Below are 22,775 nucleotides of genomic sequence, written 5' to 3'. Positions count from 1 at the left end.
GAACTCCAATCTTCCTCTCCAAATCTCTAATCCTAACCTCACCCTCTGCCTACACCTTTTTTAAAGACGTCAGTTCCTTCTTCAGAGACTCAACCAACGACTCTTCTCCCCTAAATTCTTCCTCAATTCAGAAGCATCCGCCCTCGCCTCCTCCGCAGCCATCTCCAATATCAAATCGTGTTGTAGCCTCGCCACATCCGTCTCCAGGTCCGCTGTCCTCGCCGCGATAACCTCGGCCTTCGTCCACATTCTTCTCCTTTTCTTTTCTTTTCGCTCTAGTTCCCTCTCTTTTTCCCTCTCATCACTCACGCTCACAATAACCTTGCACTCTTCCTTAGGGTTAATTTCAGTATTAGCCCTAAAACCCCTGTTAGGCATCTCCTCCAACTTCTTGGCCAGTTGGCCAACTTGCATCTCCAAATTCCTTATAACAGCTTCAGTGCTTTTCTGGTTGGAGATAGCTACCTACATGAACTGTTGTTGAAGGGTTTCTTCAAGTTTTGTAGTTCTGTGAGCTAGAGAGGGTTGTTGTTGCCACTATTGTTGTTGCTGTTGTGGTGGTCTATTGAATTGTCCAGTAGCTTGTCCAAATTAACCTTGTACCATGCTTGGATGAGGTTTCCAATCTTGATTATAATTATTGGGACGAAACTGATTACCCATGTAAGTCCATATGAGCATTGCACATTGACCATTAATAGGATCATCACCACATAATTCACAAAGTTTCTTTGTCAAAGCCATGTTATCAATCAATTCATAGGCTTCCTCTGGAGTCTTGCACTTGATATTGCCTCCAACTGAGGCATCTAACATCAATTTTGTTTGTGAGCCAAGACCTCTAAGGAAAAGAATGACAACTGTCTATCATCAAAACCATGAGTAAGCGTCTTTCTCAGCAAGCTCTTGTATTTGTCCCATGCTTTTCCTAAAGTTTCCTCGATGCCTTGCCTGAAAGATGAAATTTTCTGTTTACCTTTGTTGATCTTTGTGGGAAGTATTTGTTCAAGAACTTTGCAACCACATCTTCCCACTCAGTAAAGCTATTTTCAGGAAAAGAGTTCAACCACAATTTAGCATTCCCTCCTAATGAGAAGGGAAACAAGCTTAGCTTTATAGCATCATTTGGCACTCCATTTAGCTTCACAGTATTGCAGATCTCATTGAAAGTGGTTAGATGCTCATATGGACTTTCATGTGACAGTCCATTGAATTGGTTGCTTTTCACCAGATGAATCAACGTAGGCTTCATCTCCATACTTGCGACATTGACCCTCGACCTTGAAATGCTGTTAAAATGATGAGGGCCAACAACTGTTGCATAATCTGCCAAAGTATGTTTACCACCATTGTTGTCCATGCTTTCCTGATTAGATTGTGAAGTTTGTGAAAGTGTCTCTAGAGAAGGTTCTCTAGATATCATGTTTCTTCTTATCCTTCTGTTGTTCTTCAGTCCTTCAAGAAGAGGTTCAGAACTTTTTCTGCTTCTAGTCCTAATAGTATCCTGCATACATTAGACACAAAATCCTAAAAAAACACTGTTAGCACAAAAGAAAACACAAGACTAAAATGGAAAATAAAGATAAAGATAAATAAAATAAAAATAAAGTCAAAGTTAATCAAGAATCACACAAATACAATTGTTTAAACCGTGAGTCTCCGGCAACGGCGCCAAAAATTTGTTGTGACTTCGGCAAGTGTACCGAATCGTAAGAGTAATATAAAATGGTAAGACCAAGTATCGTGTCCTAAGAGACTCTCGGCACTAGACAGTCGTGTGATAACTCGATTGATTAAGACTTAAAAGTAACGAAATCATTGGTTTAGAATGCAAATACAGAAAATTAAATATGAATGCAGTTTTGATCACTTGAAGAGTAGAACATCGATGAACGAATGAGGTTTGTATTATGAGATGAATATGTTGTTGGGGTTAGATTTTCCCAAGTTTACTGTCATGTATATAAGAATTCTTCTTCTTTCATTAAAGTCAACGTCACTCACTAAGTTACTTAAAACTCGATCCCTCGGTGAAGAAAGCCTATCCTTAATTGCTAGTTCATACGATTCCTAGAATTCCTAATAATTAACTCTGAAGATCAGGAGCTTAAGATGACCAAGACTCATACCCCCATCCTTGAGAAATACTGCTCTTGGGAATAAATCTACAAGAACCTGAATTGTAAGGAACCTCCGACACTCATGCAATTCATACATCACGCTATGAATGAGTTAAACAAAGCGAACATTGATCACAGAAGAATTACCCCAATAGTTAATTAAAGAAGCATAAATTATTAAGAATCAATTCAAATACATGAGAGTTCATAAGGTTACATAATCCCCCAACAACAAATAGAAGTTAGTTCCACATTGTCATGGAGAAACTAGATGTAAAATGGAGAAGAATGAGATAGAAAAACCCTAAAAGTTAAAGATGGAAGCTCCCGCATCCAAATCCACCTTCAAAGAGTGGAAGAATGTGTTGTTGTGCCTCATCTACCAAAGATAATAAACCTAGGGCATCTGGGTCCTTTAAATAGAGCGAAACCAAAACAGAAACAAAGCCCAGGCCCATCTCGCTGGCGCTCAGCGCCTCACTTAGGGCGCCCGAGCGTGCTGGGATACTAAAACTGGTGCTCAGCTTCACTCGGAGGGCAAGCAGGCGTGATTCTTCACAAAAAGTGGCGCTCAACGCCCCAAAAAGGGCGCCCAGGCGGTGTGCGGTAGGCTTTGGGGCTGAGGGCCCCCAAAAGGGCGCTCAGGCATTGTGCGTTCCTCCTTTCTGATGCTTTTCCAGGTCTTTCTGAGTTCCATCTCCTTGGCACTTCAGCTCTGCTTCCCATATTATCTCATTTCCTGTCAAAACAAGGGAATTTAGTCATAAAATCCTTAAGTTCAACCTCAATTCTCTTATTCACACAACTTAACAGAAAAACATGATTTCAAGCAAGTTTCTAAGTAGAAAAGGGTGCATTTAGTATCAAAATTACATCATAGATAATGATACTTTCAACCGTTATCAGCTATACCTAACATGTTTTGGTGCAGTTGTGTTCTTTAATTAATTTTGATGTAACTTTTTAGCTCTTTTCAACTGGCCACTGCCATATGTTGCATAACTTGATTCCTTCCACTATCTATAGTTATTGGCATGCTCTATGCCATGTGGTGCATTTATATGATTTAAACATGTGTTTGGGCATTCTATTTGGTGTTAATAAGTAAGAAAAAGTGAGGTATATTGAAGTTTAAATGAAAGTTATGCCTAATGGGAAATCTATAATACAGATCTGAGCCTTAGTTGTAGATGAATATTTCAAACTGTTTAGCGAATGAGTTTGACAATTTTAAGTTCCTATCATGATCCCAGTCTAATTATAAATGTGCAGTAGACTGTTAAGAGTAAGCGCCTTGGTAGGTTAAGGTAACTTAGACTAATGAATGCTATATTATGTAGTTTTTGTAACTGTACAATGAGGTACAAATTAGTATCAGAGTATTAGATGTTGGTATGCTTCAATTGAGAGAAAAGTTTGGATTATATGGCCAGGTATCGTGGCCCTTCTGCATTAGTATTAACAGTCAAGTAGTTTATGTGGCTTAAAATTAATTGTTGTTTAAAAGCGTTATCATGGTGCCTTATAAATGTTTAATGTGTATGGTTTGTTTGGGATTGATTAGGCAGAGGTTATGTGGTTGTTTGGCCTTCTTATAATTTGACAGATAAGATAAGGTTGGATTTGAACTTAACATTTTCATCATTTTGTTTTCTTTAGGTTTAATGTCACTTTAGGTCCCTATTTTTTCCCAAAATCTCAAATAGGTCCCCTTTTTTTTCGGCGTCTCAATTGGGTCCTTATTTTTGTAAAATTGAATCAAATAAAGGCTTTCCGTCAAATTGATCAAACGTCGTTAAGGAGGGTGTTACGTGACATGCTTACAGTATACATGTGTAAGGGAATTTGGCATGCTGACGTGGCATGCTAACACCCTGGTGGTCGGCCACTCGGTCTGGTGGTCGGCCTGATGGTTTGTTCCTTAACAATACATTAATGATCGTTTGACTTGTTTTAAAAGACCGTTCGGTTTGTTCCTTAGCAAGACATTGATGACATTGATGATCGTTCGACTTGTGTTAAAAGACCGTTTGGTTTGTTCCTTAACAAGACATTATGGCATTAATGACCGTTCGGATTGTGTTAAAGACCGTTCGGTTTGTTCCTTAGCAAGACATTGATGACCGTTCAACTTGTGTTAAAGACCGTTTGATTTCTGTTCGCTTAGTCCCAATACCACTAGGCTGAGTGGCTGACCACTAGATCGAGTGGCCAACCACTAGGCCGACCACCAGGGTGTCAGCATGCCACGTCAGCATGCAAAAACTCATTTTTAATGCCACGTGTGATTAATGAATACACCGACCATGCCACATAACCCAAACTTAAACAGCTGTTTGTCCAATTTGACGGAAAGCCTTTATTTGATTCAATTTTACAAAAATAAGGACCCAATTAAGACGCCGAAAAAGAAAGGGACCTATTTAAGATTCTAGGCGAAAATAGGGACCTAAAGAGACATTAAACCTTTTCTTTATAGAGTGCTTGTGGAGGTGTCAAACAACATTTTGACCGAAGAAGACTTGCAATGCATATAAATGTTCAATGTGTAGGTTATGTTGTTTGCCACAAGCGTGATGATGTATAATTAAATACATAAAATAAAAATTATTAGTCGATGTTGTTTCAATCCATTCTTTGCGGTACGCAAATTATTACTTTTTATTTGATTGTTATAAAGTACATATTTTTGAAGTATTTATTTCAATGCAATTTGTCTAGGCAATGGTTATTGAAAGAAAGAAGATACCAAAAACAAAGTGACAACCTTTGGACGCGACAGGTTATGACAATTTCTTCTGGCTTGAAATTTTTTCATTGGAGCATTTGTTAAGATTTGAATTTGTAAGTAAATGTATGACACATTTATCATAACATTGACTGAACAATGTGTTGATGTTTGTGGTTATGCTTGTTTAGTTGTTTCTACCCACTATTGCTGGGGACCACTCGTGGTGCTATTCGGTGAATTGTCAATCAAGGGAATTGTTCATATTGGATTCTTTTGGCCATAAAAAACAGTCACAAAATTCTATTTACAAGGCTATGGTAAGACAACTATTAGGGTACTTTGGGTTTTTTAAGCCACATATTATTTTAGGGTAAAAGGTTTACACTAATATTTAATCTGTTCAATATAAATATGTAAAGTTGGTACTTTGCATGATTTATTCAATACGATTGACAAAGAGACAAATTCTGTGGAGTAGAAATTGAAGGTCATTCGGAAACATTTGTCAATCCAACCAAATACGTTAGTCACCATTGGAATAACCAATGTATTGGATTGTGTGATATGTGTGATGTTTATAATATTTGTTTATTGTGTAGGTGATAAACAAATTTTTAATCTGCGAAAACGGAGTCAAAAACTTGTTAAGACCTCGGCAAGTGTACCGAATCGTATCAAGTAATAATAAATGACCAAGTATCGTTTCCCAAGACACTCACGGCACTAAACAGTTATGTGAGTACTCAACTAATTAAGACTCTAAAGAACAAATTTTGGGGTTTTTGAATGCAAATGCAATAAAATAAACATGAATTCAATTTGATCAATTGAGGCTAAACACAAGAATGAATGGATGAAGTTGATGATATTGTTGTTGGGTTTAGATTTCACCTAATTTACTCTCATGCATATATGAATTCATCTTCTTCATTAATGTTAATGTCACTTTCTACTTTACCTTAAACCCGATGTCTCAGTGAAGAAAGCCTACTCCTAATTACTAGTTCATAATGTCTTGTCGCCCTAGCAATTAATTATGCATTACATTCGCACAGAAGCTTGAAGGCAACCGATCCTCCTATTGCTATGTCTAGGTAATATTGCTTCAAGTAGAATTTCCCAGTTTTAGATTTCCCCGTATGTGTCCATATCGACAAAATCAAAGATCATGCAATTGAATGAGTTAAACAAAACATGCAAAAAGTGTAGAGGAAAAACCCTAACAATTAATGAAGTAGAGTATATATAATCAAGAATCAATTCAATACATGAGAGTTTAAGAGGTTACATCTTTTCCAACAACAAATAGGTTTAGTTCTCCATCGTCATGGAAGAACTAGATGAACAATGAAATAAAAGAACGGAAAAGATAGAAAAACCCTAGAAAGAGAAGAGGAGAGCCATCACCATCTCCAAATCTACCCCCAAGGGGTGAAAAGTGTGTTTCTATGCTCAAGCCATCAAAAGATACAATTGCTAAGACGTGCAAGTGCTTAAATAGAACATAAAAATAACAGAAAACAGGTCCAAGCCCATAAAAATAACAGAAAACAGGACCAAGCCCACGTCGTTGGCGCTCAGCGCAAAAATGACGCTCAACGGTAGCTGCAACACTCAAAACTGGTGCTCAGCGCAACTTTTTCTGCACTCTGGTTGACTTTTCTGCACTTTGGATGACTGATTGACTTTTCTGCATTCTGATTGATTTTTCTACACTTTGGTTGACTTTTCTACATTCTGGTTGACTTTTCTGCATTCCAACCTCGGTACTTTAACTCTTCTTTCAAATCATTCCAATAGCCAACAAAATCAAGGGAATCTAGCACACAACCATTAAATTCACCTTCAACTCTCTTATTTACAAAACTAAAGCAAAAACATGAGTTAAAGCAAGTTTCTAAGTCAGAAAGGGTGTTTTTAATATCAAAATTAAGTATAAAAATAACGGTTTTTCTACCGTTATCAGTAGGTTTTATTGTTGCGTGTTGGTCATTAAATATATGGAGTTATGGGACCACAGTAATATTATTGCAGGAAGAATTACAAGTTCTTCAACAACAAATGGTCTGTAAGTGGGTCTTGCACGAAGAAAATATTCATCGAAATGCAGTTATGAGGAGTTGTGGGATGTTGTAGGCAATTGTGTGTGAATAGGTTTAGTGAATGGGTGTATATGTTGCAGTTGCACAAATTGGGAACAATAACTAATTTTGGGCCAAGGAAAATTTATTTCCATCTTTTGAATGACGTTGACTTGTATATGTTTTCATTTCCTTCTAATTACCTTTAGTTGTAGGTGGATTGATTTAATTGTTTTGGTAATTAATTGGAAATTTCTAGAATTATTATTTCTCATGTACAAGTCAATTTTTTGTTTGTCAATGTCTTCGTCAACTAAAACATCATGAGCTTTTTCATCGTAACTTTTATCAACATCATGACCTACTATGTCATAGTTTAACTTCTCTAAATTTGACTTTTGAAATATAGTACACATATCGTCAACCTTTTGTTGCCTCTTTTGTGCAAGAAACATTCCTAGCTTCTCCACCACTTTCTCAAGCTTCGCAATGGAATCCTCTTTCTCAATAATGATACCAACCAAACCTTTTTTTTTTTCTACAACAATATCAAACAAACATTGGCTTTGAAAGTTGTTCTTCACTCTACCATTATGATGATCGTCAAAGGCTTCTTTAACAATGTTTGTACACATCTCTTCATTTGATAGAAAGAGCCAAGTAATGATTTATACAAAGCAAAATAAGCACACATATCATATTCAAATGAATACAAATTTAATAAAATGTCATTACTAGGAGCAATCATAATCTCACTTCATTAGCGGCAAAGGCTTTTGAACTTCTGCTTCACCAATTTTAACATGTATCCAATGTAGAATTCTAGAAAAACAAGTTTTTCTTTAGCCAACTTATTCTGACCAAATAAGACATGTTCCATTGCCCAAATCTATTACATACACGACGTCCTGTTGAATCTTTAATGATAACTCCATATTTTGTTGTTACATGGCTTGAAGCTTTTCTTCAAGTGTTCTTGGTATTTGTTGTTGTTGTTGAAGTTGTTACTCCATAATTACCATGCATTGGTTGATTTTTTCCCTCTATTTGGAGCTCCATCTTCCTCAAGGCCTCCTAACTCAAGGATTCATTACTTCTTTGTGGAGGACCAAAGTAATATCAAAGATCAATTGTACCTCCAACGCCACACACAAGATCTGATGCTCTGACTTTCCAATGGTCGTTGTGAGTATATCATCCCGACCATGGCCAACAAACGCCCCTTTCTCAACTAACATATCATGCATCACATAATCAAGTTTAATCATAAAGTACTTCATATGAACTATCATTTTGGGTTTAGGGTTTGTACATACTATTTTTTTCATACATCAATTGAGCTCATTATGATGTCATGTGCACATTGGACTTAGTCTGAACAACCTTCCACATCTTATACCCAATAGGTGAGAATACAAGGTTAACTCAAGTCCTAAAACCTCTACACGAAACTTTCCTAATCATTTTTCCAATAATGCATAGCCACCTTACAAGAGTATGTGTGGTGCATCATTAAGTTTTTATCTTTGCTAGGCTACTATCCTTTTTTTTCCTATCACACATAACATAAATTAATAATTGTAAATCAAAAATGTATGAGTGGTGTGACTGTAAACAAAATTAAGTAACAAATTTGTCAATCCTTAAACTCTCTAAATGCACGAAACTACATTCACTCCTCCTTAGTTATTTTGTACTTATTTACAAGGAGTGTCTTGTTGTTTGTCTTCAAACACAAAAAAGACGTGTGATCCTTGTTTTGAAGTCCCTCCATCTATTGACTATGAGAGATAACACCTTTTTTCTAATTTGCTTAGTGTTTGAAATGTCAAAATTTTGCGGTTGAAAATAGAAAAGATGTTAATAAATTAAGAAAACATATTCAATACTATATTTGTGAAAATTAAACATACCAAAATATCCTATTATAGGAGGTTCTTTCTTTATATCTGAAATGTCATCCCAAGATGCAATCACAATAGGGATATGCATTTTGTCCAACATTTCCAAATAATTATGAAACTTTTCTGCATATGGGCCTTTATGTGTACCGAATGGTCGAGGATCAATCTCGATTACCAACCTCCCATGACAATCCATCGGGTTATGCATCTGGAAATTGAGTCACAAATCTAGCAAATCTGCATTTTAGGATTTTTTTAGTTTAAGGGTAAAGTGATAAATTTTTTTAATAAAGGTGAAAAAAAAATGGAAGTATGGGAGAATGAATATTAATATATTAACTCTGAATAATAATGGACTTAATTAGAATTTCAAATAAAAACATGCAAATGTTGTAGGATCAATTTATAACAAATATTCCTCAACTTCTAAAACTCGTAAAAAAGTAGCATAGAGGTTCAAATCCAATTATCCATATGTCTTTTTTATTAATTATAAAATATTATTTTTAAATATAATATAAAAAATTTAATATTAGTCAATCTTTTCACATTCCAAAAAAGGTCTTTAATTTTTAGAAATTTGTGCTTTGCAAGGTTTAATATTAACTTTCTTTGGTCTACTCCTATCAAGTTTCCTTATAGTTTGAACCAGATCATCATTCTCTTCAATATTATAATATTCACAAAAGGAGTCTTTTTAGACATGAAATGATTATGAATTGTCGTTGAACTACTATGAGTTGAATTTAATTGTTGTAAACCTTAAAAACTATTAACAATGAGAGTGACATCATTTAAAAAAGACATACCTGCCAAAGAATCAAATTTCATTGACATACTACCATCAAGATTTTTAATAAGAGAAAATTCATTCACAATACAATTATTATACTGATTAATCAATACTAGCTTAAAATATGATTGAGCAACAATCTATACCACAAAAAGGTTGTGCCATAAAAGATTGAATCATAAACTCCACCACTAGCTCCACCACATGTTTCATCACAGGCTCCATCGCAGTTCTACTAGAGGCTCTACCACTTGAGTTAAAGAGCCTTTACTTCTATATTATGCACCAACCACCTTAGGACAATAATATTGTTGTATTTTTATGCTAATTGTTTTATCTCCACTAAAAATGACATCGGTATTTTGTTGTAACTATCTACAACTAAATAAAACATGACTAATTATTTTACAATTTGAATAAAATAGAAACAATTTCTCATACTTGACGTTAGTAATAAACACAATTAAACAATATGATTTGGATACATTTTGAATAAATATGTTTTTATTTGGTATGCTTTATTATAAATTGATTATGTTATTTGAAATTTGTCATCTATATTATTAATATTCTTTTGGATGAGAATAAAATGGATTATAGGAGATGAAGTACCAATTATAAATAAATTATACTTCAAAGTATTTTATTGAACTTGAGATATATTACTAAAAATTAAAATCATAACAACGTTGAAAAATTATTTAGTAGTAAAGTTGCTTTTTAGGAGGTGATTTAGGAAACCTTTAGTATGTGATGTGGTCAAGTGAGATTAAACATTGTGAAAATAAAAATTAAAGTATAAGACATATAAAAGAACTTGTTGATTGGATTTTTTTAATATTAAATAGGAAGAAATGAATTTAAGTGAAGATGGTGAAGACAGTATTGATATATCATAAAATTTTTAGTTCAAAACAATAATCATTGTTATTCTCATTGATTGAATATGTTTTTTATATAAAAAGTGGATTTGATTAGTTATTATTCAAGATTACTTTTCAAGCTTAAAAGAAGAGAACTCCTTATTTATTTATGTTGCAATGAAAAACAAAAAATAAATTGTTAAAGGTGAATATTTTTTAATGTTGAACTTTATCTTTAGTGTTTAATATGCACACATGGTCGATTAATTATATTGTAGTTGTTTTTGGTTTAAAAAATATGGACAAAATTTTGTTATACACAAGTTGTTTTATTAAGGTACCAACCCATATTTTTTATTATTATTTCAAAGTCTTTTATCAAAACACTCATTTTATGCAATTTTAACTAGAGTTAATTGATGTACTTAAATGAAGTTCATGCACAAGTAAAAACATTCTAAATTATAAACATAAAAGACCACTTCACAAGTGTGTGAGTCCTTCAATTGTTTACTTATACACCAAAGTCACAACTCTTATTACAAACCATAATCCTAAACATATATATAAATATTTTTTTAATTTGTGACTAAATTTATTTTAAGTTTGCAAAACTTATTTTATTTTAATATACTTACATATAATATTTGATTAAATGTTCTCTAATGTGAAATTATTAACTATTATTTCATTTGGATTTTGGATTTAGATTATTTATTTAAGATGACTTAATTATTATATATGGTTTGAAATAAGTCTATAATAGAGTGCATTTTATTAATAAAGTGTATAAATAACTTAAATGTAATAAAGCAACTTAAATGTAATAAAGCAGTATTATAAAAGTTTACAAAAATAGATTGTAATCATATTTTCATAAACTTAAATAAATATATTGTATTTAAAAACAATATAAAAGTATTAGTTTTCTTACAATCTAGAATATGTTAATAATATTTTTTTTAGGGATGAAATATCTATAGGCAGCTAATATCTGCTTCGCAGTTTGTTCCTCTTTTTGTATTTTAAGGACTGCAAGGCAAGCTCTTCAATTTCAAACTAACTGAAACGACATAGGCAGAATCAAGGGTTTCGTTTCTTCAATCGCATCTATTCATTCCTCATGCTTCCACTTACAAGCGCCAAAATCTCAATGAATTAATCTTCTCTCCTTTCAAATTTTCGAATCCTCGCTTTAGCTGGTTCTTTCTCTCTCTTTCTCTCTCTCCCTCTCTCCCTCTCTCTCTCTTTCTCTTTGCGATTTTCAGTAGCGCATCTTAGTCCCTTAATTTTATGCATGCTTTGTTTATAATCCGTTCGTACATTTAACCTTTGGATTTTATTCGATTTTTTCTTCGTTTGAATACTTAGGAAACGCAAGAGCTGAAGTGATTCGCTCCTTCATCTTAATATTTTATTTATTTATTTAAAATTGAAGCAGTGTTGAATTTCTAGATTGCTTGTAAAAAGTTAACAGTTCCACTTAATATAGGTATTTGTTTTTGTTTGCTGTTAAACTGTATGCCTTTGTTGTCAGTAGGACTAGCCTTGGTTGAAGAGGTTGGCATTAATTTTTTCACGGGTCTGTTTAATAGGCACAGTCACTGCTAATTGGCCCTTAATTTTGGTCTGTTTCTGAAAATTTTCACACGTATTTTACCTTGTTTTGATTGTTCAATTCACTGAGATTTTTTTTGCATCCTAATCTGACCGAGTGTGTTAGTGCAATTACAGGCTTGGCATGACGGATTCAAACTCACCGTTGCTGCCTCATGGCAATTCTGATGCAAAAAACGCATTTCGCAAGCCTTCTGGTGATGCAGCTAGTAGGAATTATCGGCGTCGGTCACCTGTTGATGGATCACCCTCACCTGATGGTTGGGATCTTTTACGCTCTTGGTCTTATTTCTTTTAGAAGTTTCAATGGTATTGTGATGAATTTTCTATCTATATTAGTAATATGGTATTTGAATCTTTTTCATTTGTGGTGTTAATGCATGGTTCTTCTTGTGGTGGAGATTAGATAGGTGGGGACTTTTAATATCTTTGTCACTTACCAAATGATCTAATGGGAATTAAGGTTGATTCATGGTGTTTTCTGACGTTACAGCAGTTCCCTGTGTATGAAAACTGATACAGTGTTGTATGTTTGTGATTAGCACAAGGTGGGGCTATGATCGTGGTTTATAACAAATTAGAACTTGCTCTATTTTACTTCATAGCTGACGCAACCTAATTCTTTTGCCTGTCTATGTGGTCAGTGTTTTAGAGAATATTTTAGTTAGTATGTTATGCATGTTAATTCCACTATAGGTGGAATGATTTTTTCTCATTAATGTAGGGATATGCAGTTAAACAACCCATTGTTATGAGTTTTTTATTGTGATGTAAGAGAATTTGGAAAATAATTAATTACATTTGCACATGGAATAGGTTTCCAGTTTTGAAGCTTATGTGCTGATGTGATCTTATATGGTGTTGTTTCTTATTCCTCCTCTTTGTGCAAAAGTTTTATCACTTGTGTCATGGATATTGCTGTTTGTTTCCCGGAATTTGTTTGAGCTCTTAGAATTTGCATTTAGAAGCATAAATCCTAACGGGAATTGTGCCTCCTAATCTTATGTGATGCTGTGGCATTACCTCTAGTTCTAAATTTGAAGGAATGGGCTTCGTTTATCCTTAATTGAAAATCTTCTAGTATGATGGAATAGACATCTCGTAGGTTTTCTTAACTTGATTTGGTGTTTAGACTATTTTTAAGAAGATGCCTACATTATCCATTTAGAAGCCTATAAATTTTGTATTTTGGCTTAAAAGAAACCTGAATGGTATTCAACTATATTTCAAATGTTATAGGATATGAATGATTAAATCCAGTACGAAGTAGTTAATAGTCTGTCTGCTGTGGTGGCTTTGAGATAGGAGTGCCACACCATAATAGCCCTTGGTTGCGTCTCAAATAGCTGTAACACATTTCAGGCTAGAAGCCATTGTTACTGGCCCAAATTCATTCTCCATCTGGCTTTGACAAAGCTTCTTTTGTTGCTCTTGGATGAAGAATCTGCCAGCTGTTCTGAACCTGAAGTCTTGTTTTTCACATTTTGTTTTGATGTTATCACAACTTTTGGAGCCATATTTTTTTTATATACTTTTTGTTTTGTTTCGGGTGCAATTTGTTTTTGTTTTTCTATCACTTGAATAAATAAGATGGAGAAAACACAATGTGTCATGGACGTGAAAGATCTACGTCAGGGAAGGATGACTAGTTGACTTACGAACATTAGAACTAACTTTCAACCATTGTGGACGATCTTTTTCATCAATGGAGGCTTTTGTTTGGGTAAGATCATCACCATGATCTTGTTCCTTAATCCAAAGCTTGATATGTGAGGCCTAGAAAGTTTAATGACTTGGAGAAGAAAAAAATAAGATAGAGTATCTCATTTTGTGTATAAGCTGAATTTTGAGCCCTTGGTCAAGGTTTGTGTGAATGACTCTGGATGAAGATCATACTTGATGACCTTAAAATAATGGTTGACATCCCTATGTGCCATAGTGTGTTAACAAGTTAACCATGAGCATTGTCCATAATCTATTTCAACATGATTGGACCAAATGTATTCAAATTGTAGGATCTTGTAGGCAAGTTGGGGTTGATTGATATTCATTTACCCACTTGAAGGGGAGTGTTGTAAATAGGAGATTATTAGTTCTCAATATCTGCATAATAATTAGGAAAACGTATCTTTAGAATCTTTTTATTCATTTTGGCATATTTTTATTTCCATTTTTGTAGGTTTCGATTATTGCAAGTAGAGATGACGTGAATGTAATTGGTATGATTGGTATCAATTAAGTAATTGTTTATTTTCTTGTGTTTAAACCAAACCCTTAAAGATTGCTTATTTTTAAGAAATTGTTTGACCTGAGCTGTTACTGTGCACAACCAGTCTAATTGTGATTCAGCAAATTATTCAAGGTAAAACACTTGATTCAGCAAATGATTCAAGGTCAAAAACTTGTCTAATTGTGATATGTTCGAACTATGAAGATATTTGTATCAAATCATGATACAAGTAATGAAATTTTCAATCCTAACTACATTTTTGCCTATTTTGTCTTTTTATCCTTTTGTTTTCGTAATGAAAAGCCAAAAGCAAATGTCTATTATCTTCCTAGTCACTTAAATGTTTTACTATCCATATCAGTTAATTGTTTTAGTTCGTGCATGTCAATTACCTTCAGTTACACAGAAACTGTGAGTGGTTTCTTGAGCAAAACATGCATGAAATACTGCAAAACAAGAAAGCAAACATTCTGTCACTTGTTCTTGCCTCATGCATTGAGAACCATTCATTACAGATTATGGCATTGCTTGTTGTTTTTCTTAAGATGTTCGCTTTTGGGTATGTTCTAATATCATTGACCCTGTGCTGCAATCCGCCATTAACTATTTTTATCTGGAAGCATCTCCATAAAAGTGTTTTGCATAATATATTCCAGTGCAATACTGAGCTTAGTTTTATAAAATTCAATGCTGAACTACACATAGTCTGTGACTTTAATAAGTAAATTTATGCTCTTTATATGCAGCTAATCCTAGGCAAGGACATAGCTCAAGTCCAAATCCAGTGAGAGAAAATTCCTCAAGAGTCTCTCACCATCATTCAAGGAAGTATGATGACTGGGAACAGGACCAACAATATGGAAGGAATCACTACGGCAGAAGCAGTGACTCTCTTAGAAATCCTGATAGACAGTCATCCAAGAGTTCCCATGGTCACTCTCGGCGTGACAAATATGCAAATGAAGATAGATATCGTGAGAGGCCAATCTCTCGTTCTGGACATGAGTCAAGGGATGATCGTATGAGAGAAGAGAGTGATATCAGGTCAAAAAACTACCGTCGCAGTGTGGACAAGTATTCACATGACAAATATGATAGGCCTGATCATAGAAGCAAAGACAAACAAAGAGAAACATACTTGGATAATAAAAAATATAAAGAGATTGATTCTTATGAAAAACATGCATCTACAAAGAAGCATGCACTGCATGATGAGGTGGAGAGGGAGGGACTTTCATTGGACTGGGATGGACGAAATGAAAGAAGAGAATTGCGCAGAAGCTCACGGGACTACAACAGAAGTGACCATTTAGAGGCTAGGAACCAAAGAGAGGACTCAAGCCCACACAGAGACAATGGTAAATTTAGTCTAAAAGATGCTTATAAGAGTGAACAGAAGGAGTCAAATGATCAAAACGGTCCATGGAAAGATAAACGAAAACATGACACTGAGTTTGGGAAGGGAAAAGACTGGAAAACTAGAAAAGAAGGCGAGCAGTGTGCTATTGAAGATAAAGAAACTTCTGGAAAGAAAGTAAAGTTGTTTGATACTGACCGGGATGACAATAATAGAAAAGATGGTATTGTTTGCATATTTTTGTACTGATTTTTTATATATGTACCATTATATGAAATTACTGTGTTGCTTCATTTCAGGTACTGAAGTCGATGAAAGTAAAACTTCAAGTTCAAAGCTTTCTCACGAGAGCAAGGCAGATTCATTGGCTGCTAAGTCTAGTGGCTTTGATGGTGACAATGATCTAGATGCTGCAAAAGTTGCAGCCATGAGAGCTGCTGAATTAGGTATGCACTAGCTATCCTGAAAATTTCCCTACTTTTGGGTTATGGACATAGGTTTGATTTTCTATGATCGATTGGATTTTGATAGATTTAAAGTTCACAATTTCAACTTTCACGTATGGTTAAGGTGAACTGATGCGGGTTTAGATGTATATGCTGTGGATATCTGCCCTTAAGTCCTCAGATTTATTTTCTCTATAGAATGGTTTTTCTCTTTGCTAATGATTTGAGTCCAAGTCATCAACCATAAAATAATATTTTAGCCAAGCATCTAGAAATTAACGAGTCTGAAATAGGAACTTGGTTATAGATCACATGCATGTTGTATTCATTTTGAAATTTTGGTACATAACAGTTAATAGGAACTTAGTTGGGGCTGGTTGCTTGACTACTGACCAAAAGAAGAAACTGTTGTGGGGCAGCAAGAAGAGTACACCTACGGAAGAGGTATTTTGCATCTTTCTTTATTTTGATGTGTTCTTTCCTTTTGCAAACAGAAAGGTATATAAGACAGAACTTTTCTTTCGGATTAATTTACTTAAGGAATGATCATGAAGTTGAAATGAACTGAATTATTGTAATTCACAGTTCTAGGCTTTTGTTTCCTAGGAACTACTGCTTTGCAATTTAGATGTTTGAGACGAGAGGTTGGAATTGTTCAGTTAATGATGACCAATTTTAAAACACACTTCTGTTAGGGCTATGGTTATCTAACTCAAGAGTTTACATAGATATTGTGAGAAATAGAGAAGATTGAGAGAAAATATCCCTTGTGTCTTTTGCATACACATAGGGTAGTTTATTTATAATGTAAGATATGGGCCAATGCCCTTAATACAGAATGGGCTGAGCCCAATTAACAGAAACACACATTCTAACATCTAATAGATATTAAGAGTTTACTTAGCATGAAAAGAAAAATATTACACATGTAAATACCATACCAATTCAACAATTCAACACCATAATTAATCAAAGTAGTAAACAGTAATTCCATAATTCTAAAGTAACTAAGTAGTGCATGACTACTATACTATCTAAATTCAAACCACACCAATTAGATGGATTTATGCAATTACGAAACATAAGTTTTTAAAGTGATAATGATTAAATAACTAAGAAGGGACAAATTGTGTGCTCCCCTTTTTTCACATACACTTAACTACTTTGCATGACCTCCCACAACTAATTTTACACCACTCATTCTAATTTGGCCAATTAAGTAACCGGTCACCCTTATCTGACCATCATCCATGTTCTATGCATAATCCTTGGTTAGCTTGCCATAAGGAGGAAGGTGAGCAGAAGGTTTCTACCTTTAGCCTCATCTAGGTTGAAGCCAAAAAACTAATTTGTTTGTAACAATTCCCCTTCTTCAAATCAAAGGTTTCATTTCTGAATGCCATGTCATTCCTCTCAACTGTGCACCATACTTTTTTTGCAATTGATTCCAAACAAAGTCCATGTTACCAATAGTGATCAACCATATTACCTGGCATACATGTAATCTTATCTATCCATGAGTTGCAGGACTTCCAAGTAGAATCCATCTTGCAACAGTTAAATGGAATGTGAGCCACAAATTCTTTCTCTACTTTGCATAAAGGACAAGACAAGTCATTGTTAAGTTGTACATGTCTCTTGAGATTATCTTTTGTTGCAATCCGGTTTTTGACACATCTCCGAATAAAAAAACCTTAGGTGGGATTTTTAGTTACCAAATTTCAGATCAAATATCATTTTGTTGAGAATCCCTAGTCATTCCATTTAGCACATCATAAGTTGATGAATATACCTATCAAGCTTGGTGCATACTATCTTTATGCTCCGACTTGAGGGTGTTGTTATCTTATGGGAAGGGGGTAGACTAGGTTAACTCATTTTTGGTATTACATATCTGACTCCTATGTTTAGATCACAATATCTTTCTGGTTTTTCTACTGACGTAAGAATCCATGTAGTTAAATGAAACAGCCAAGAGATTAAAGAACTCTCTTAGATTTTTTTTTCATATTTTCCAATCTCAAGTCATAATAAGATGGAAGTTTATAATCAAAAGTGTCTCTCAGTTGTCTCTCACATTTTTGCAAAACCTGGATTTCAATTTGGTTCCCCTCACATGGTTTGGCCTAGATCCATATGGGTTGGGGTCAGAAAAACTCATAGGGTCAGAATGCTCCCATTGAAAAAGGTCACTACTAGACCAAAATATCCACAAAAGTTATGTGGGTTAGAGTCAACCCATGAGCTTTTTTTTAGAAAAAATATTCATTTTAAATACAAGAAAAAAATAAAATAACTCCTGTTTTATCGCAAATCTAAGGGTTTTAATTTTGTTGTGCGAAAAATTCTTAAATCCATCTAGATCTGAATCAAAATTAAATAAGACATTTCAATTTGAAAGTTTAAAATAATGAATTTAAGAATAATACGTTTATGAATTTTTTTTATTATATCTTGTTTATTTTTGTCTTTTTTTTAATGTATGACTTAAATTTATACTTAAATTCTACCAATTATTTATTTCTCTTTAATAATCAATATGTACACACACACACACACACACACGCTCACACACACACACACACACACACACACACATATATATATATATATATATATATATATATATATAATACATATATAATAAATATATATTTAGTAATTATAAAAAAAACTTTAGTGTGAATTTTATTAGAATTAATTTAATATTTTCACATTGTGGCTAAACTCCATGTTTCTTCTCTCATGATTGAGACTTTATCACAATATACTAAGTACTTATTAAATGTTATAAGTTTTCTTTTCTAAGAAATTGATAAAATAAATAAATAGATTATAGTCAATAAGTGTATTAAATTATATATTAAATATTTTATTTAATAACATAATAATAAGTATGATGTAAAAATATTGATTAAATATAATAAAATTACAACATATTAGACTATATAATAAAATATATAATTTTATATGTGTACATAAATGGTATTGTTTTTAAGATAGTTAATGTCTTGTAGTAGGGCGAAACCTACCTTAACCTTGACCTTAATCCACTTGAGAAGGGGTTTTGGGGGTCAAGACTTTCTTTTGCCCCTGATGAGGAGGCCTCCTAAAAAAGGGTTTTTCCAAGGGTAGGTTAGGACTAGTCCATGGGTCATGGATTAAGTTGACACCTCTACTCTTGTGTAGGAAAATTGAACAACTTGAGCTTCAACTTTATTTGTCTCCTTTTTACAATTGATTTAATGTAGCTTGAACACCATCACTAGCTTTTTCCTTTCCTTTATTTTTAAGCATACTATTACTATTTTAATGGTATTTGTATCCTCAGTTTTAACTCTTTGAGAATCAAAATATTCAATTATATTTGTTGAAATAAAAGAAAGAGAAACATAGGATGAATCCCTGATATGTATTGGGAACATAGAGTTATGCATTTATAAATAGAAAAATATGAAGAGATAGGCCTAAGCCTGATACCACTAACTCTCCCTTTCAAGCTAGTGCATATAAATCGTATGTACCAAGCTTATTACAAATATAATCAATTCTGGGTTCTCATAAAGACTTAGTGAAAATATCTATTAACTTATCACTTGAGTTAACAAACTCATTCTTTATGTCTCTAGATACCATGTTTTCTCGAATAAAATGATAGTCAATCTCAATGTGCTTGGTCCTTTCATGAAAGACAAGATTAGAACTAATATGAAGAGCAACTTGATTGTCACATACAAGTGTCATTTAAGTGGCATATCCATATTCCAATTCTTTAAGTAATTGTTTAAGCCAAACAAGTTCACAAGTGGTTGAGGCTGTAGTTATATATTATGCTTTTGCACTAGATCTTGCCACAATACTTTTGTTTCTTGTTCTTCCAAGAAATCAAGTTACCTCCAATGGTGGTGAATTGAAAAATTGACTGACCACATTGACTGCAAAAGAAATATCAGAACGAGTATTAGTAAGATAGTTCAATTTTCCAATTGATCTTCAGTATTTCTCAGGGTCCAATAAATGCGCTCCTTGATTAGGTAGGAGTTTGGTATTGTTGAGGCTTGTAAGGTGAAGTTTACACTCACTTATATACTGTTAACTTGTCTTATCTCTAATTGATGTCGGATCTCCAACACACTCCCCTCACATCAAGGATAATACACTAGGATAGACTCTAATAGATGACTTTGATACCATGTTGAAATAAAAGAAAGAGAAACATAGTATGAATCTCTAATGTGTATTGAGCACAAAGGGTTATGCATTTTTAAATAGGAAAATATAAAGAGATGGGCCTAAGCCCATTACATCTGTTTAACCTTCTTTTCTTCATTTATACTTCCTTAGCCATTGTTTCTTTTCTTCATTGAACCAGTTCCAATTTCAGACATTTTAAACTTTCTACATCTAAACATGCAATAAAAAGGAAAAAAAAAGCTTTAAAAATAGAACATAACCAAGGAATGGACAAAGCCAACATAAAGAAGAAACGAAAAAGATCAAAAACAGATCTAGACTTGGAAAAGACTAACAAAATGAAGAGCATAGGAACGAAACTAAAAAACAGAAGCTCACCTCTTTGAAGAAACACTAGGCAGTGGCGATTCAAGAAGACACTGTTGTGCAAAGCCTAGATCGTCAAGAAGGTACTGCTGTGCAAAGCCTAGATCGTGAAGCATGACGTGGTCAATGAAGATGTGAGGCAGTGGTCGGAGTAGTCGAGATTTGGAAAGCATGAGATCACCAGTCTTATCTAACAGTAGAGCTACTTATTCCAAAAGCACAAGCCAAACACAACGGGAGCCTTACCCTTCTTATTTTGAAACATTGTATTTCAAATGCAACACATGTTCCTTTTGTGCCAAATGACATGTCTCGTTGACCCAAACTTGGACTATTAATGAATTAACGCTGTTTTATGTCCTATTAATGGGTACAAATGTTGGGATTTGTTGCTTCAAGTGGTGGTCCAGTAGCATTGACCTGAAATGTTGCATACCTATCGATAATTGTTCATAAAAAAAATAAGATTACATATTACTCAAAACTGTACCTTTGGTTGAGTTTGTACGTAATAAGTAACTGAGTAGTGATGTAGAGGACCTCTCCACGATGTTCATGATTTTGTTTTTGTGCGTGTTCCTGTTTTATGACATGGGTACATTGGTACGTATTTATTTTTTCATTTTCGATAATTTGCTACTGACAATGCAATCGTTGCTTTATCAACGCTCTCGCCAAATATTGTAGTCTGGCCATCGTTGGGATACAGCTATGTTTTCTGATCGTGAGCGGCAAGAGAAATTCAACAAACTCATGGTAAGTGTTTATTTAGACGCTGTTTTATTCTATTTTGACCCAAAAATTGCATGAAGGCGAATGTTACTTTAAATGACTCACTCCATTGGAGTTTATTCACCTACTAACTCGGTTTGAGTCTAAGGTTATGCTCGTGCCTATGGCAAATTGTAGGGTATGAAGGGCGAAGCAAAAGTAGAGCAGAATACCAACAACCAAAGCAGTAACGATATTCTCCGTGCTGAGAAGCAGAAGGAACTTCAGATTGATCTAGAGAAACAATACACTGCAGGCCTTCGACGAAGAGATGGCCGCACTGTTGGTTTAGGGCTTTAAGCATTCTCTCTTTGGAAATTTTACATCTTTTGACATTTATACGTTAAGCACCACTCCTTTGTTTAGATATGCTTGGGATTTTATGTATATGTATGCGCATCATCACTTGGCACCAGATGGGAGTTCCTGATTCAGACAGCGCATGCTATTTCTATGGAAATTCTTGTCGTGAGTGTAACTAAATATATATTTTTCGCATAGTTCATATGAAACTGGTCTAAGGTAATTTGGTTTTGTTATAAGGGTGACGAAGTTATCTTATTCATTAATGATTCCTTCTACACAACTAAATTTATCTAGTTATTTATTGCAAAATACAACAAAAGTTAATGTGATCTAATATATTTGTATAGGCATGGCCTGTTTGGACATCTATTAATTTATTTTTCGAAATCTAATAGTTTCTTCTATCAATATGTTTTGATAACAAGTCAAAAAGTTGTCTTAAATTTATTTTCTTTAGAAAAGTTCATACTCGTGTGTGTGTGTGTGTGTATATATATATATATATATATATATATATATATATATATATATATATATATATATATATATATATAGGTTTAATGTTTTTGTAAGTTTTTTTTGTCTAGAATTTCAAATAAGTTCTTTACTTATTTGGTATCTCAATTGTGTCTTGGCTGTTAATAGTATTGTTTAAATTGATGTGACATTAAAATCTTGATTATGAAGTGTATTTTGTAATTTGTGAATTTAAAAAATGGAGTGCAAACTGGGGAAAGTAAATTTAATTAAGGGTAAACTGGGCAAAATAAATTAAATTAAGTGTAGTCTTTTGTCTACAATTAAGAAATCGAAAATAGATTGGAAAAGAAGATTGGAGCTTAGTATTAGGGTTTGTGGGAGTAAAAGAAGTGTGTTTTTGTTCCATTGAAAGAGATGGATAATCAAATGTAGAAGTCACATTCTTGTTCTTCTTCAACATGCAATGGGTGGTGGAATCAAAACTTTAATGTCGTTTTTCGTGGTGATGGAGTATTT

General features: G+C 33.8%; 1 protein-coding gene across 3 annotated transcripts; it reads left to right on the top strand.

Annotated features, from left to right (window-relative positions):
- Window positions 1–11,520: 11,520 nt before the first annotated feature.
- Window positions 11,521–22,015, top strand: LOC124844282 (pre-mRNA-splicing factor). 3 transcript variants are annotated; one of them, XM_047321188.2, is made up of 7 exons: window positions 11,521–11,694; window positions 12,227–12,418; window positions 15,086–15,919; window positions 15,996–16,142; window positions 16,495–16,586; window positions 21,390–21,458; window positions 21,583–21,754. In XM_047321188.2, exons 2-7 carry the CDS (start codon window positions 12,265–12,267, stop codon window positions 21,616–21,618), a joined length of 1,332 nt encoding a protein of 443 aa, XP_047177144.1. In that variant the 5' UTR covers window positions 11,521–11,694; window positions 12,227–12,264; the 3' UTR covers window positions 21,619–21,754. The 3 variants fall into 3 exon arrangements, with proteins under 3 accessions (XP_047177144.1, XP_047177142.1, XP_047177143.1); XM_047321186.2 differs by having other exon boundaries at window positions 11,525–11,694; window positions 21,612–22,015; XM_047321187.2 differs by having other exon boundaries at window positions 11,526–11,694; window positions 12,227–12,369; window positions 21,612–22,015.
- Window positions 22,016–22,775: the final 760 nt, after the last annotated feature.

Source organism: Vigna umbellata, chromosome 10 (genome assembly GCF_029865625.1).
Source record: "Vigna umbellata cultivar VRB3 chromosome 10, Vumbellata_1.0, whole genome shotgun sequence".
Taxonomy (NCBI): Eukaryota; Viridiplantae; Streptophyta; class Magnoliopsida; order Fabales; family Fabaceae; genus Vigna; species Vigna umbellata.
This window is presented reverse-complemented; position numbering and strand designations above follow the sequence as displayed.